Here is a 16,218-nt window from a genome sequence, read left to right on the forward strand (position 1 = left end):
TTCTTGGCCATCTTTTAGCCTCCACACTTTGCTCTTGACATCACTCAGCTCACAATAGCTTTTTTCAGAAACTCTGCAAGCTCTTTTAGGTACTACTTAGCAGTGATAAGTGCTCTCATTCTTTTTAATGATGTTCCAAACAGTATATTTTGGTAAGCCTATTGTTTGGCCTGTTTTTATATATATATATATATATATATATATATATATATATATATATATATATATATATATATATATATATATATATATTTCTAAACTTCACAATGGCTTCATTGACTCTGGTCTTCATGTTGACTCAAATACAAATAAAACAGGCTGCACTGTATGTATGTATGTATGTATGTATGTATGTATGTATGTATGTATGTATGTATGTGTATATATATATATATATATATATATATATATATATATATATATATATATATATGCACACACACACACACACACACACACACACACACACACACACACACATATAGGCTTTTTTAATCCAATGACAGATGCAGCAAATGTTCCAAGAAAATGCATTGCCATAGACAAAGGCAATAGAAAAGCTGCTACTTTCTCTGAGACACGTGAAAGACATCACTGTGAATGTCGAAACAGGTTCTTCAGAAACGCTACATTCCTACCGAGGGTTAGATGAAGACTATCCAGGAACAAAGAGCAAAACGAGAAAACTGCTGTCATGTAACACCCAGTCCCTGACACGCCTGAATGCATACATTAGAAATTGAATAAACATGTTGCGACGGCATTTATGATAATGAGATGGGTGGGCTTTTATATAGCAATAGGCAGAAAAGAACGACACTTGTTCGTACTGTTTTAGACCGCTTTGGATCTGTGCCGCTGTCACCACTGGTAAGGGATTATTCTTTCTTGTGATATAAAGGGGGTTATATAGGGAGATGCATCACCATACGACATAGCAATTTTATGTTGTACTTAACCATTGTATCCACATGCACTGCCGTTTAACAAAATTTCTGCAGAATTTTATAAGTCAATTTCATAGTTTATAACCCACCAAAAAATAAACAAATAAAGTGTAACGCTATAAGAAAATAAATGTTTTTAATAGGCTACTGACAGTCGGCTACTGTGATTGGGGCTCGTCTTTTATAAGAGCAATAAAGTTTGTTCTTGAGTTGGGGCAGAGTTTTAGGTAATAAGTTAGAACTACCATCTGCAATGCGCCTGTAGAATATGTCATTGAGTAAGCTGGTCAAACGGATAGGTGATCACATGTAGCTACCCTTGAATCGCTGAAGTTTTCGTTGTTATTAGACTGAATGTGATTGATATGCGCCGCAGTAATTTTTCTCATAGCTGTGTGCTCTGGCGCTCATCGAATGTGAGCGGCAGGTGAATCTCAGCAAGGTACCACACCTTGCTCCGGCGACAGCACCCTGGGAAGCGCCCGCCCTCTGTATCTTTTTTCCGGCTCTGCTCCACCGATCACGTAATACTAACTTGCTTGGAAACTTTTTCCATGGGTGGCTCATAACGGCAGGTAGCTAATAACCGGTAGAGTAGGACAGACGAAATGGAATCTTAATAGACCATTCGTTGTATTTTAACACCCAATTGCGAAATATGTTTAATATTCTGTACTTATGCCTCAAATCTGTCGTAAAGATTGAACATTACGATGAAATTCATACTTGGATTTATCCAGGTAACTACTCATCCTCAGTGATCAGAGACATTTTGTATGGTATAATCGTGCACACTATGATCTTGCGCAATCAAACTCGACCGGAGGGAAGTTAATTGAGGATTTTTTAGGGCTTAAAAAAACGATTTTCCTTAACAGGTACTTCCGGCGATTCTTTGACCTATCAGTTCTTTATCTTATATTTAACATACTCTATATGATGTAGGCTAAATCTTAGTTAAAGCTTTTTGTGGAAATATAATTGAAAAACCAAATAAATGAAGTATTCATAATACAGGCCACACAAGCTTGTGTGGTGACTACAAGGTTCGTCCAAAACCAAACATATTCCACGAGTTTATTGTTTTCAGAGAACCATTGTCGGCATCATTACAAAAATATTGCGGGGGCACAGAACAAAGCCATCCACCGGTTGCATACGTCACAACGTCACACCTATACACCATACTAAAAACCATTCTGTAGCATAAATTAATAACATCTTGTCTCTTTATAATGATTTTCCCTGTGGTTATTTTAAGAAGGGAACAGTGAAAACAGAGCATGATTAAAATATGTGACAAGGCGGAATTCCTGTTCATCATATGGCAGTGTTCAACACTGAGCTAAACTCAAGGAACAATTTTAAGGCAGTGTTTTTAGGTAGATTAGTGGACCATTTATGCCTTATGATTTTCAAAACTGGTGATATGATCTGTCATTTTATAAGCAAGCACACACACACACACACACACACACACACACACACACACACACACACACACACACACACACACACACACACAAACCTGAAGGTGAACTGTAGAACATTTATTGAACTTATGAATTTGAATTTATTTAACTTGTATTTTTTATTCCAGTCATTTGAACTATGGCCATTAAATAAAAGTAATATGTTTTAGGCCAGTACAATATTCAATGTTATGTATTTTGTTATAGCAAATATGGCAGTTTTGCAGGAATCTCTGTGGAAGTTTCACATACCAAGCGCACAGCAGCTGGAGAACATCTAGTTAACCTGCGAGCCTCAAAACAGAAACAAAATAGAAGTCAACATAACCATGTGCCATATCCAAAATTTTGTAGCTTTTTATTTAGCAGGAATTTGTCCTAATTTGGAGGCAACATTGGCTAATAAAACTAATATTAGAATGAAGATAATCTTCATTCAAGCTATTGTAGAGCTAGTGGCTAGTTTCGGCAGGATGAATCCCGCCTTGGGTAGCTTAGAAATTGTGTAAAAGAACACAAGAACACTGGCAGTTATACATTAGAAAAATTACCTCACTAGGATGATTTGTAGGCTGTCATTACTGTACAAAACAAAGATTACACTAAGAAGGAATGCAGATTTAAATCTAAACCAGGATATTTGTTTACTCTACACTGGGCAAGACATTACTGATTACATACAAAGACTTACAGAAGTGCACCTATGAGTACAGGTTTCCCATAGGCTTTGTCCAGTTCAGGGCTTTTGACATTTTCTGACCCAGGGACCCCCATCCACACTCAAAGGCATCTAATGGACCCCCATCATAAGGACAACATTCAATGATAAAAATATATAGTCACGGCAGCTCAAGCCTGGCTTAAAGCCCAGGATTTGTCTGTGTAGAACTAGAACTGTGTCAAACTTCTGATTGGTCGAGTGACCGGGCCAACACGCAATAAGTGCTTGCAGTAACTTGTCAGGGAGCACAGCGATGATTGTCGAGGAAGAGCATATGCAATCTGATCAACAGATAAGAGAAATTCCCACACAGAGCAGGCAGGTTCTTATATGAAGAGGTCTGTGTGTTTTAGGCAGGTAATGGAAAAACCTGAAACCGAGAAAGACAGAAGGAAATAGGTTGGGTGATTAGGACTTGGTGGAATGATTGTGTTATTTTGGTGTGAGCCCTACTAGGGCAGATGTTGGCACAATTTAAAAGTCTGGCATGCAAGTCATCCTCAGCTGACTGGAAATGCCATGCATTTCACACATTGTTTTTCCATTATTAATTTGTGTAGCATGTAGCATATGCCACAAATATCCAATAAAAATCAATGATCAAAGTATTACCATGCATGAATGTGTAAATCAGACAAGCTGTATCTGAAAGTCTAAGTCTAAATGTATGCATCTATTCCTTTCTCAATTTCTCAATGAGTTTTGAGTTACATTTGTGCGTCAAAACAAGTTGGTCAAGAGCCTGGAAATTTGAATTTGTGACTTGATTTTTCATTTTCAGAGATTCATCAGAGGACGACAATGACCAGTCAGACCACAGGAGATAAAGCGCCCCCTCCATACCTTATACAGAGTAAGACATGTTACTTTACCCCTTTACCTTAAACCAGGTAAACATGCTACTTTACCCCTTTACTTTAAACCAGGTCAACACACTACTGTACCCCCTTACTTTAAACCAGGTAAACATGCTACTTTACCCCTTTACTTTAAACCAGGTAAACACACTACTTTATCCCTTTACTTTAAACCAGGTAAACACACTACTGTACCCCTTTACTTTAAACCAGGTAAACACGCTACTTTACCCCTTTACTTTAAACCAGGTAAACACACTACTTTATCCTTTTACTTTAAACCAGGTAAACATGCTACTGTACCCCTTTACTTTAAACCAAGTAAACACGCTACTTTACCCCTTTACTTTAAACCAGGTAAACACACTACTTTACCCCTTTACTTTAAACCAGGTAAACACGCTACTTTACCCCTTTACTTTAAACCAGGTAAACACGCAACTTTACCCCTTTACTTTAAACCAGGTAAACACACTACTTTACCCCTTTACTTTAAACCAGGTAAACACGCTACTTTACCCCTTTACTTTAAACCAGGTAAACACACTACTTTACCCCTTTACTTTAAACCAGGTAAACACACTACTTTACCCCTTTACTTTAAACCAGGTAAACATGCTACTTTACCCCTTTACTTTAAACCAGGTGAACATGCTACTGTGCCCCCTTACCTTAAACCAGGTCAACACATTAATTGGAACACCATTTCTATATTTTATACAAGGTACAATGACAAGTCGAGACAGGCCAAATTAATTGTTACTGGCATCAGATAATTATTATATAAAACCTTTTATCTTCAAATTATGGAAGTCTCAGGAATAGCAAAAACTGCTCATTTTCTTCCACTTACCAAGATAGCATTAAGGTGAAGTAACATGGGGTTTTCAGCCATCTTTAGTTGTTGAATTATGAAACAAAAGACAGAGCTTGATATGAACTTTGAATACAAAAAAACCCATGCAGTCAAAACATGTCTAATGCTAAATTTACGTTTGCTTCTTCCAGCCAATCCACAACCCGCAGGCGATGTTAAGGTGTACCATCTGCACACCCCTTTCAACCCAGGAGAATCCACCATAAAAGACCAAGGTTACCAAGTGCAGACTAGCAACCGTGAGTACCAAGCCTCTACACCAACTACTCACCTACATGGAATACAACACAGTGAATTAAAGCAAAATTTGCCACAAGCAATGTATCCCTTTCAATAGCCAGGGTGTTTCAAATAATGTTGATTATCTGGTCCTGTCTCTCAACATTCTTGGGAACTCCTTAAGGCAATGGTCCACAACCCTGGACAGCTGCAGGCAGGGTGTGCTATTCAGTTGACCGATTCAATTAGCTGAAACAGTTAATTGTATAAGAGAATCGAGTCCCTTCACCTAGTTTGAATTGGTTCCAACAAAAACAAGTTAGGCTTAGCTTTCCAGAACCATGGTTGAGGACCACAAGTCCTCAACAGATTCAGTGTTGAACAGAAATCTGTTGATAAGGGATTTCAAACTCCAGGGCCACTGCTAACTAGTCTACACAGCAGAGCGTAGAGTGGAGTAATCGCAGTAGACGGTCGGATGATAAATGGGGATATCTCTCCCCCCTTCCTCTTCAGTCAACTCGAATGAAGCCAGACCGAAATACACCAGCTATGACACGGAGCTGGGTCGCACGCCGGGTATGACCACCTGCACCTCCTGCCAGACGCAGGTCATGAGCAACGTCACCTACAAAGTGGGGACCTACGCCATTCTGATGTGCATCCTCTTCATTCTCTGCGGGTGAGAGATCACCGGCTCACTTGCGGAGGCCATACACCATTTTGCATTTCATACTAACTCTTGCACTGAATAGTTTAATTTGCCCATTCATAGCTGTGATCTAAAATTTAGGCTAAATATATGGACATGCTCACAAATTGCAGCTGATAACCATTTTTGCTTCCGTATATGGTCAAAGAAAAATATTTGTTTACTGATTGTAAAAACTGGCCGCATCCTATAAGCCTTTGTTTCCCCCGCCCACCCCCCAATATACCTTCTTACAGTGCAGTCACAGTGACTAGGTCTATGCAAATTATCTTGCTATGGTTCGAATCGTTCAAAGTCTTTTAGCAGTCAGTCAACAACTGAAGTCAGTGAATTAAAGTCGACTATAGTCTTCCGAGAGATTTTACTCTTTAAATAAGTTCCAAACGGCTAGCACAGATCAGTGCACAAATAGCTAGCACAGATCAGCATAAAGGTAGGTCTGCAACAAAACAAAATAAACCTAATCTAAAAAAAAAACTATTTTTTTGTTTCTCAGGTTGATCCTTGGATGCTGTCTGATCCCATTCTTTGTAAAATTCTTCAAAGATGTCTACCACACCTGCCCCAGGTGCAACAGAGTACTGCATGTGGAAAAGAAGAAATGCTGCTGACCACCCCCAAGCAGCCATTTTAAACACCTCTATAGCCTGCTTTGAACGGGGAAGGTAATGGCCCCCACTGCTATGATCACACCTCACTGGGCTGCTTTTGTAGACTTGCTTTTGACAGGCTGTCAAACGAGGAACGTCGGGAAAGGTGGGAGGTGGACGCGGACTACCTCCTTTGACAAATTGTATTTTGTTGTTAAAAGTGGATCCATTTAAAATGGGTTTTTTTCCTTTACAAAAGCAGATGAAACAAACAGCCTGCCACCAGACAAGGCCAAACTGGCCATTAAGTATTTTAATTTCTACAGAAATGAATGATTTTGAAGTATACCGCTGATTGACATCATTCAAAGGTCTCTGCACACCCTTTTGTTGCTACTAGCTCAAAGTAAGACTTCCTTCCATACTATACATATAACGGAAATGTATACCTTGTACATAACCAAAATTAGATTCTATACCTTTTACTGTGGTTGAAAATGAAATTTGTTAAAATTCTGTATTCAACTACGAAGACATGTATTGCGTATGTATTCCAGTACACAGCTGAACGTAATAAAATATTAAAAGTTCAGAGATGAGTGAATTGTGCACGGTCATTTACCAAGAACATTTATTTTTACTCCCCTTCTTGCATCTAATTTCTGAATGCCCAATTGGATCATTACAATCACTGACCAGGCTCTCTTACCCAGAGCAATGAACAGAAGTGCAGAACACCAGTCTTACACAGGAACACAAAATGTGGCAGCTGGCTATAAGTAATATTTACCCAACAAACAATTTGCCCCTTATTCAGGCAGCTGGCTGTTCTCTTCAATACAGAAGCACACGCATTGCAATCTGCCCGTTCACGTAGAGCACATATCAAATGCAGCCTGTTGATACAGAGCACACATCAAACGCAGCTGAAACTGACAGACAGCAGGTGCCCGACACACCGGCGGGGCCGGTTCTGCGTGACGCTGGGTGACGAGCTCCCGGAGTGACGCCCCGGGCTCCACCCTGCAGGCCCCAGGCCAGCTGGCACTGGAGGGCCCAGATTAAGACACCGCAACACCAGGCATGCGAGCACACTCAACGTTTCAGCATTCGGCCCAGTCGCCTCGCAGCAGTCAGAAAGCAAGTGTTCCCATAGATCAGGAATCACCGGTTGTGGCTGTGGCTCGTGCGTCAGTCACGGCGGACATGTTGAGCCAGTTGTTTTCAGCCTGACTCAGAGGTTGAAGGGTGGGTATGTGCATTCTCCTGCTTACATTAACACAGTTTTTAAGTCATCCTCCATGACTTTGCCTTAACTTTGCCATGAAATTTACCTTAACGTGGTATAACATGGTATTAATACTGGTCTAACATTCTTGTTCCTTAAAATAAAAAAAGTTGGAAGATTTTTGCCGGCTCTAAATTTTAATGACTCACATTAAGATTATTATTTTGATTATTTATTTAAAACTACACGCCACTCAAGAGTTTTCATCCCATCAACTACTGCACAAGATTTTATAGAAAATTTTTATTCAACATACATTTCCCAGCAAAAAGGCAATATACAGGAATAGTAATACACAGCTGCTACACGGAGGAATTAGACGGGAGAGAAGAGAAAATAAAGGTGATCTGCAGGCCATCTTTGTACTGCACTTAAACTAGACAGACCATTGCAATTAGTTAAAAGAAAACGAAGTATATGACGGAAAGAAGTCAGAAACCAAAATTAAAAACTACACACAATGAATATGCACATCTGAATGGTTTTGTACCCAACAAAATTTGTGTTTAATTTTACATGTTCATTCTTTAAATATACAATTTTTGATTTTTTTCTTTTTTCTTTACAAAGCCAACTCTACGCTAGGGAGCATTCCGTCTGTGCTTAAAAAAAGAAAGGGGGGGGGGGTGGTTTGTATTTCTGTTTATTAATGCTGGTTTCTATATCCTCAACCAGTCAGCTAAGTGTCCGTAGCTTCTTGCAAATGCACAGTACAGTAAAAATCACTTAACCCATCAGACGTCTGATGGCATTGCCATTGTAAATCCACAGCAAAAGTGACTACAAAGCGCAAGGAGACAGGAACCAATTCCAAAGAAAGACAAAGGAACCAAACGGGTGTATGCAGAAATCAATGCTAAACCCAAAGATCGCATTTAACAAGTGCTGATAAATGTTCTCATCTTTGATATTAAGTGCCAACGTGCAAGATGAAGTACAGAGGCTTGGTTTTTTTTATTTTATTACTTTTTAACGGATGCTGTGGATTTTTATTATTATACAATCTGTGGGGGGAAAAAAAACAAAAAAACTAAAACAAAACAAAAAAATCCCAAAACAAAAAGCGGAATTCCTCCAACCAAACTAAGAGAGAAAGATCTGTGTAAACATGAAATAATCGACTAGTTGCACTAAGGGAAAGGGAAATATGCGACAACCAGGATAGGCAGCTAGCTTAAGCCCTCTGGCCTGACGTCACAAGATGAACACCTTTTTCTGCAAATGGCAGTCTGTCCTTCCATCCGCCTGCCCACCTCCCTGCCCTGTAACCACTCCCCCATCTACTCCCCTCCCTCCAGAATGCAGCAGCTCTCTCACCAGAACAATTCTTTTAAAAAAACTAAATGAAAATAAAAACGTGTGGGGTGAGGGGGGACAAACAAGGACCAAAAAAAAAATCCAAACACCTATTAAGTTCATGCCATCCTCCCGCCCGCTTTTTAAAATCCAATTTCATTCTTCGGACCTGAAGTAGGCAGTCTATAGTTAAGCCAAACTGAACAGCCCCCGAAACTTAAAGGAGGAAAAGGAAAGAAAAAAAAAAACCCTAAAGAAAGTAGGATGAGCAGCAAACCCACTTGGCCTTCACTGGCAGTGCGCCCGAGAGCTCTGCGCTGTTAGAAGCGGGGGGCACACAGGGGGTTTGGTTAAAGTCTTTAGTAACGGGTGGGTTAGGCTTTTTGGAGAGCGTCAGTTGTGGATCTTGATGGCTTTCTCCAGGTACGTGTAGCGGCCTCTCTTGGGAGCCTTGTTGAAATGATCCAGCCCCAACCATGGCCTCGGGTGGGACATGTTACCTGGGGAAAAGGAAACGAGTCATGAATGATCAAAAACATTATAATCTACAAAGTAGCATGAAGTGAGGAGGGGCTTGGATCCCCCACGCCCTGGCTTTGGAGAAAAGCCCAGTGTAACGGCAGCTTACCTGGCTGTGGCTCAAAGTCCTTCAGGTTCACTTCATATTCTTCTTCATTGATGTACTGATGCCGCCCCATCATCACGATGGCAAACTTGAACTACAGCGAGTTAAGACAAAAAAACAAAAAAAACAACCAAAGAAACGGGTAAATAAAACAAAGCAGAAGTTCCTGCCTGACCAGTCGAGGCCCAGAGCAGGAAGAGAGGCTGTGGTATGCAGTCCAGGTGGACTCCCGGAAATAAAGGCTCCAGTTCTGCATTCTGTATGTGCGCGTACTTACCTAACAAGATGTATACGGCATATACGGCACAAAAACAGGCAAACTACGCAAGTATCATAAATGCGCCCACAGAATCATGGACATGCCCATTAGACAAACCAAGACCTTACTACTGTTGTCGAAGAATACGTTAAAGGATCTATCCTTGTTTTGGAAGGAACTTGAGGCCAAGGAATGTGCATGTTATACATATCATGCCCTTATAAACCAGCCTCTCAAAGCTCATGATCAAAAGCCTCTCCTTGAAGGCACCAATTTCATTTCAAGCAGCCAACTTTAACTGAAGGTAAAGTAAATAATCTCAGTCACAAGTACAACAAGTTTAGCGTAATCGGGTAAAGAGATCTGAAAAGACCTTTACCTTTTCAAACTCCTTCTCCTGGATGTCAAGCATGGTCTGGATTCTTCTCATGACCTCCCTGAAGGGCTCCCCCTATAGGAGAAAAGGGGCAGATGCAGGAAGTCAACACAAACCGCAGTGGTGCCTACTTAGTGGTGAACAGGGACACCTTCTGGATTTAGGCAGAATACTTTAAAATCATCCTGATGGCACTAGAGAATTTGTCTTTAACCAATTAACATCTACCTTGTTCTATTTTTCTACAATCGACAGACACACACAACTAATTTGGCCTGGGGGCTATGCTCTCTGGTCTCCAGACACACAGCTCATCTGAGCAGAGTGACCGCGGGGTTCAACAGTACACATACAGACAAATGATTTGACCAGGGTAACTGGCTAAGGTCACAGATATGTAGAACTCATTTAGCCTGGGTGTCTGGTTGTGTCGTGTTTCGTGTCTGTTTGGCCAGGGTGACAGCTCACTCTGGTTTTAGAGGAATGGTACGGTCGAGCCCTGCCCTACACCTCCCCAACCCCGGCGGGGCCGGCACACACCTGTCGGATCTTCAGCAGGAAAGGGATCCCGAAAGTGCCGAAGACCTCCTTGTGGAAGTGCGCGACCGGAATCAGCATCTCGCTGTCCTTGTCCAGGTCCACCTGGTCCAGAGGGATCTCCTGCAGCCCAGGAGGGAGGGAGGCGCAGGTGAAACAAATGCGCACACACGCACACACAGCACCAAACCCCTCCCCCCCCACATCCTCCGCTTAACCCAGCCTAACACACCTTCAACCAGAGAAGTAGGAGCCAATTAGTAAAATCAGCGGCTGAACTGTCTCTTGGCCCTCCTTGGCAACCGATAGGCCACCGGTGCTCGAACACAAAGTAAATCAGTGGTCTCAAACCCACCACGGAGGGCTGCAGGTTTTCATTCGAAGCAATGAACGCTCCCTTAATTGATTCAAATCACTCATTCAGCCATATGCATTCACTTTAGATACAGTATCTGCAAACCTACAGCCCTAATTCAGCAATTCATTGAATTATACAATCAAGATCTGAGGCTGGAAAAAGCAACACACACAGAGGCCTCCAGGAGACCACTGGAGTAGATCCACAAATGTTTAACCCTTTCAGTCCCAAGCCCAATATGAAGTGGCTGCACCCAAATTCACTGCATTACATTACATTATTGGCATTTGGCAGACGCTCTTATCCAGACTGACGTACAATTGATTAGACTAAGCAGGAGAAAAACCTCCCCTGGAGCAATGCAGGGTTAAGGGCCTTGCTCAAGGGCCCAACGGCTGTGCGGATCTTATTGTGGCTACACCGGGATTAGAACCACCGACCTTGTGTGTCCCAGTCATTTTACCTAAACCACTACGCTACAGGCCGCCTGGGCGTTTTGGCTTTGGTTGAGAACATAATAGGGACTGCATCCATATGGCACAGCTGGGACTGAAAGGGAGAAGTGAAGAGCAGTTTAAGAGGCGGCCAGTTTAAGGTGAGAGACATGCCCCAGCCGTCCTGACTGCAGCGGGGTGCTCAGTCAGAAGGGCTCCCCCTGCTGGTCAGGCAGGCTCCGGGGGAGGGAACGGGCTCCTCGCGCGAGAGGCCTACCTCTATCCTGAAGGTGCGGCTTGCAGCAGGCGACAGGCACTCCAACAGCTCGTCCTCTTGGTGAACCCCGATTATTTTATAGCTAACAATTTCTAACAGCCTGCGGGGGAGAGGGAGAGAGCTTTTTTTTTTTTTTCTCCTGATTTCACAGACAAAAAAACAAAAACTAAAAGACATCTAAATGGCAAATTCCCAAGTCCTAGCATCGGTTATGCAGCTCGGCTGAATGCAGTTGCTTACTGAGCCTGGCAGAACCGTTATTCTTCCGTACCTGAAACTTGAGGAGGTGGCAATATCGGCACCCCTCCCCCATAAAGAGCCTCGACAGAGCTCCTACTATTCTTGAGCTTTACAGTACTTTACACGTGAATATGCACAAAAACAACTACAGATACCTCGATTGCATGCAAAAAGGAAACGTCGAAGTCAACGAGGCACCAAACGAATATACTATATGCATGACAACCAACAGCACAGACACCTATGAGGTGTTAAAGGAAAATCTCAGCTCAGCCTTTCTTACGGGGGAGAGGTGCCTTATTCCTCCTGCAGAATGGCAGCTCCTGGTAGGTCTACAGCTAATGAAGGCCTTACCTGAGCTTCTCTGAGCCTTTGTCAGACAGCTCCACAGCCTTTTTACATTCCTCCAGGAGGTCTCCCACACAGCCGTGCTTGTCAGGGTATAGTGTTATCTCCTGCGGGCAACAGGACATACATTTATCGCTAAGAGAACACCCAGATGTTTTATTTACATAGCGTCTGTTTATACCCCGTGATATTCACCAAGGCAATTCAGTTTCCACCACAGAAGCTACTTCCAGCGCAATTTCCCTACTCTGGAGTCTAGCATCAGATGCTCCCCTGCATCCGTATCCCTGCTGTACCCGTCCTCCATACCCACGAGTTCATAGTGCTGACCAGACACAATGACCAATCAAATTCCTTTACTGGGGTGTACGTGTTCACAGAAATATAGCATTTTCTTTGCTGATGACGGAGCTTAGCATATTCAAACCCACAATATTAGGAATTATGCCAAGTAACACAATTTCACCACACACAAAGAATAAACTTAACATTACTCTCATAACTAGACTGAGCAGAGTTCCCCTTTATTAATTTTCTTTACATTACCGACTCCCATCTTAGCTACTCCGACACCAGTAAAACACAGAACTGATTACAAATATCACATATCTAATGCTGAAATATGTTTTGACCATGAAACAGAACGATCACACAGACACTGAAGCTGGCATAACTGGTAGTAGCTGAGCAAATGTGTAGCAGCTAAATGCTAAAAGAAGGCATGACTGTGGGAAGGCCGTTTGTAAATGTATCGATCGAGTGTCTCCGTTACCTCTTCCCGAAACTGGCTGTTCAGCCATATGGATTTGAAACTCCTCCTGTTCTCGAAGTCTGTGATCTTCATCTTCAGCTGCAGGAGGGGAAGGCCCAGAATAAATTACCTTTCATCTCCAGAGCCGCTTCTCCCTCCCCATCAGGTCCCGCTACCGAGACAAACTGTTCTAGGTGATGTCTCGGCACTACTGATGTCTTTCGAGCGCTAAACGCATTAGATTAATAACGCTGTTGGGTCATTACACACGTGCATGCTCTTACATAAAGGCTGGGGCCACAGGCCTGCTTTACCTGCTGGTAGTACAGCTTCTTGGGCTGCCGGGGCTTAAAGAACTGCAGCAGGTCTCGCAGAGTGCCTTCATAGTTGTGCCTGAGGGGGTTACCTGGGCCGTCTCTGTACCTGGCCATAACAAACTCCTATTAACCCACAGACAAACGCCACGCAGACAGACGCAGACGCATGCGCAGACACACAAACATGCAGACACACAAACACACACGACACGCGCAGACACGCGCAGACACACAAACATGCAGACACACGCGCAGACACACAAACATGCAGACACACAAACACACACGACACGTGCAGACAGACGCAGACGCACGCGCAGACACACAAACATGCAGACACACGCGCAGACACACAAACACACACGGCACGCGCAGACACGCAAACATGCAGACACACAAACAGACACGACACGCGCAGACACACAAACATGCAGACACACAAACACACACGACACGCGCAGACACAAACATGCAGACACACAAACACACACGACACGCGCAGACACACAAACATGCAGACACACAAACACACATGACACGCGCAGACACACAAACATGCAGACACACAAACACACACGACACGCGCAGACACACAAACATGCAGACACACAAACACACACGACACGCGCAGACACACAAACATGCAGACACACAAACACACACGACACGCGCAGACAGACGCAGACGCACACACACGCACGCGCACAGACACACAAACATGCAGACACACAAACACACACACGACACACAAGCACTAGCGCAGCCCTCAGACTGGCTACTCGCACTGAACGGGCCGTACCCTTGTGATTTGAAGAACTGCAGGAGCATGGGGTCAGTGTTTAGCCTCTGTGCAACAGTCTTTGCCACCTGCAGGAGAGAACCCAACAATAAAGAGTTAAACATGGCCGGGCCCAGAGAGCCTTCACTTACAATCCCCAACAACAGGCCCTGGACGCTCTTCCTACTGAACGACTCATGTCACAGACTGACTATTCCAGTAACCTGGCGTCCCAAGTGTGAATCAGCATTAGCTAAGAGGGGGAAATTAGGCCAGATTTGAGGATCCCTGCCCTCAAAGACGCCTGGGTGCCAGCTAGTCAACTGCTAAAAGTACAAGCCCGGGTAAAAGGACGAGGCCATCGTCTCACCTGGAAGTAGTTCATTCTGTTGGACAGGGTCACTACGAAGCCGGGGTCGTTGTGGATGGTTTTGTCGCAGAAGATGACGTCCACGCGATGGTAAAGGTCTCTGAAGTAATCTTTTGCGGTAGGTAGCTCGCTGGTGTCATTTTCAGGGTCGTCCCTAAAACGAGCACAGTGATGTCATTGGTAAACGGTAAATCCTCATCGCGTACTCGCTCAGCGCGGTTCAGCACAAGGAGACCATTGACTGTAAAACAATACGGACCAAGTGCCGGTTACGTCACCCACTGACTATTGATGGGCTGGTGAAAAGCGCTTTGAAGGCCAGGAAGTCAAGTTCACCGGCGCTGCCATATGGTACGTATGGAGCCAGACGCAGCAGGGAAGCTGATGCTAAGCGTGTGCAAGAGCGTGATGCAATCTGTCCTGGATTCATCCACAAAGCACTGCTGTATTGTCCTAATAACACAATAACTAGTGCTACTCGCGCATTAGACGAAGGAAAAACACATTACGACTACATTTTTTTGCGGGGAAAAAAAAAAAACATTGAAAAAAAAAATGTCTGAATGACCGATACTGGAGCCAACTGCAGCATCTCACAGTCTCGCAGTATGAGCAGGAAATGGGCATCAAAAAAGAAGCCCTGTTTTTGGCCGCTTGAAGGAGACGTGCTTACTTCTGGAAGACGATTATGTCTCCGTCCATCAGCTCATCCAGAGCCTTGTCCAGGGAGACGTCGTAGTCCTGAATCCGCTCCGTTAAATTCGGCTTAACTTCCTGAGAACGAGGAAAAACACAAAATAAGACAACGCAACACAAGTGAGACAATGGCTTTATCATAATTCAAGTCTTGCATAAATTCAACAAATGCACAGCTGCATTAAACACAAAACTAGCTAGCTTGCTGCATGCCATCGTACAACTTTCAGGACATTTGTTTATCACAGCTATCTTGCAGTTGTAATTGTTTTGCATTTATTTAGTCCAATTTTCTACATTACCAGACAAATACACAAAGCTAAATTAAGATCAGTTTAGGTCAAAAGCTTTAAGTTTCCCTTCAGTATAAAGTATTGGGAAGTACCAATCAGTCAGCTGATTGGCTGACTCCACCCCTTTAAGGTGACTGACAGCACACTTAACAGATTAACACAGGAAAGGATGCAAAAAAGGCCCAACACATACCTCATAGAGGATAAGGCTAGTTCCTTGCTGAAATCCTGCTCTCTCACACATTACTGGCAGCAAGTCTCCTGCTCCAAAGCAAAACACAAAGTCACTCACCAGTCCGTCCTGAGAACAGAACGAATGGGCAAAGACAACCAAAATAATCTGCCTATTACTCACGTATTTTACAGGATATAGGTGTATAGATATGTCCACAATAATTTAAGCTTCTTGTTTTGGGATCGTACATCTTCAAGAACAGCATCACATCATCTGAAACGAGAAATGAAGGTTTCTGCCATTAGGGACTGTGGCTGGAACAAATGCCAACAAAGGCCCACATAAACGCACACGGATATGACACCGGCCTAACGGGGCAGTAGTCCCCTCTCAGAGCACCAGACT

General features: G+C 43.2%; 2 protein-coding genes across 7 annotated transcripts in view; one reads left to right on the top strand and one right to left on the bottom strand.

The window, feature by feature from the left end:
- The first annotated feature begins 787 nt into the window (after positions 1–787).
- Positions 788–6,987, top strand: si:ch211-157c3.4 (Lipopolysaccharide-induced tumor necrosis factor-alpha factor homolog-like). Its single transcript, XM_061223208.1, has 5 exons — positions 788–870; positions 3,922–3,993; positions 5,006–5,113; positions 5,610–5,775; positions 6,302–6,987. Exons 2-5 carry the CDS (start codon positions 3,942–3,944, stop codon positions 6,414–6,416), a joined length of 441 nt encoding a protein of 146 aa, XP_061079192.1. The 5' UTR covers positions 788–870; positions 3,922–3,941; the 3' UTR covers positions 6,417–6,987.
- A 924-nt stretch (positions 6,988–7,911) lies between these two features.
- The window catches only part of usp7 (ubiquitin specific peptidase 7 (herpes virus-associated)), a 29,529-nt gene continuing 21,222 nt past the window's right edge, over positions 7,912–16,218 (bottom strand). For 4 of the 6 annotated variants that reach the window (XM_061223207.1, XM_061223201.1, XM_061223205.1 and 1 more), the window contains exons 19-31: positions 15,994–16,086; positions 15,832–15,899; positions 15,323–15,423; positions 14,650–14,803; positions 14,301–14,368; positions 13,499–13,607; positions 13,206–13,283; positions 12,440–12,540; positions 11,846–11,945; positions 10,780–10,899; positions 10,243–10,314; positions 9,608–9,698; positions 7,912–9,479 (exon numbers count right to left, since the gene is read on the bottom strand). In XM_061223207.1, coding sequence (XP_061079191.1) covers positions 9,373–9,479; positions 9,608–9,698; positions 10,243–10,314; positions 10,780–10,899; positions 11,846–11,945; positions 12,440–12,540; positions 13,206–13,283; positions 13,499–13,607; positions 14,301–14,368; positions 14,650–14,803; positions 15,323–15,423; positions 15,832–15,899; positions 15,994–16,086 — 1,262 coding nt within the window. In that variant the 3' untranslated portion in view covers positions 7,912–9,372. The other 2 variants (XM_061223202.1, XM_061223206.1) reach the window with 2 other exon arrangements.

This window comes from Conger conger, chromosome 16 (assembly GCF_963514075.1).
Source record: "Conger conger chromosome 16, fConCon1.1, whole genome shotgun sequence".
In the NCBI taxonomy this organism is placed as follows: Eukaryota; Metazoa; Chordata; class Actinopteri; order Anguilliformes; family Congridae; genus Conger; species Conger conger.

Bases quoted from the DNA above. Each gene is read 5' to 3' on its own strand.
- si:ch211-157c3.4 (XM_061223208.1), top strand. From the start codon at position 3,942: ATGACCAGTCAGACCACAGGAGATAAAGCGCCCCCTCCATACCTTATA. The intron at 5,114-5,609 runs GTGAGTACCAAG...CTTCCTCTTCAG, and splicing joins CCAAGTGCAGACTAGCAACC to TCAACTCGAATGAAGCCAGA. The intron at 5,776-6,301 runs GTGAGAGATCAC...TTTGTTTCTCAG, and splicing joins ATCCTCTTCATTCTCTGCGG to GTTGATCCTTGGATGCTGTC.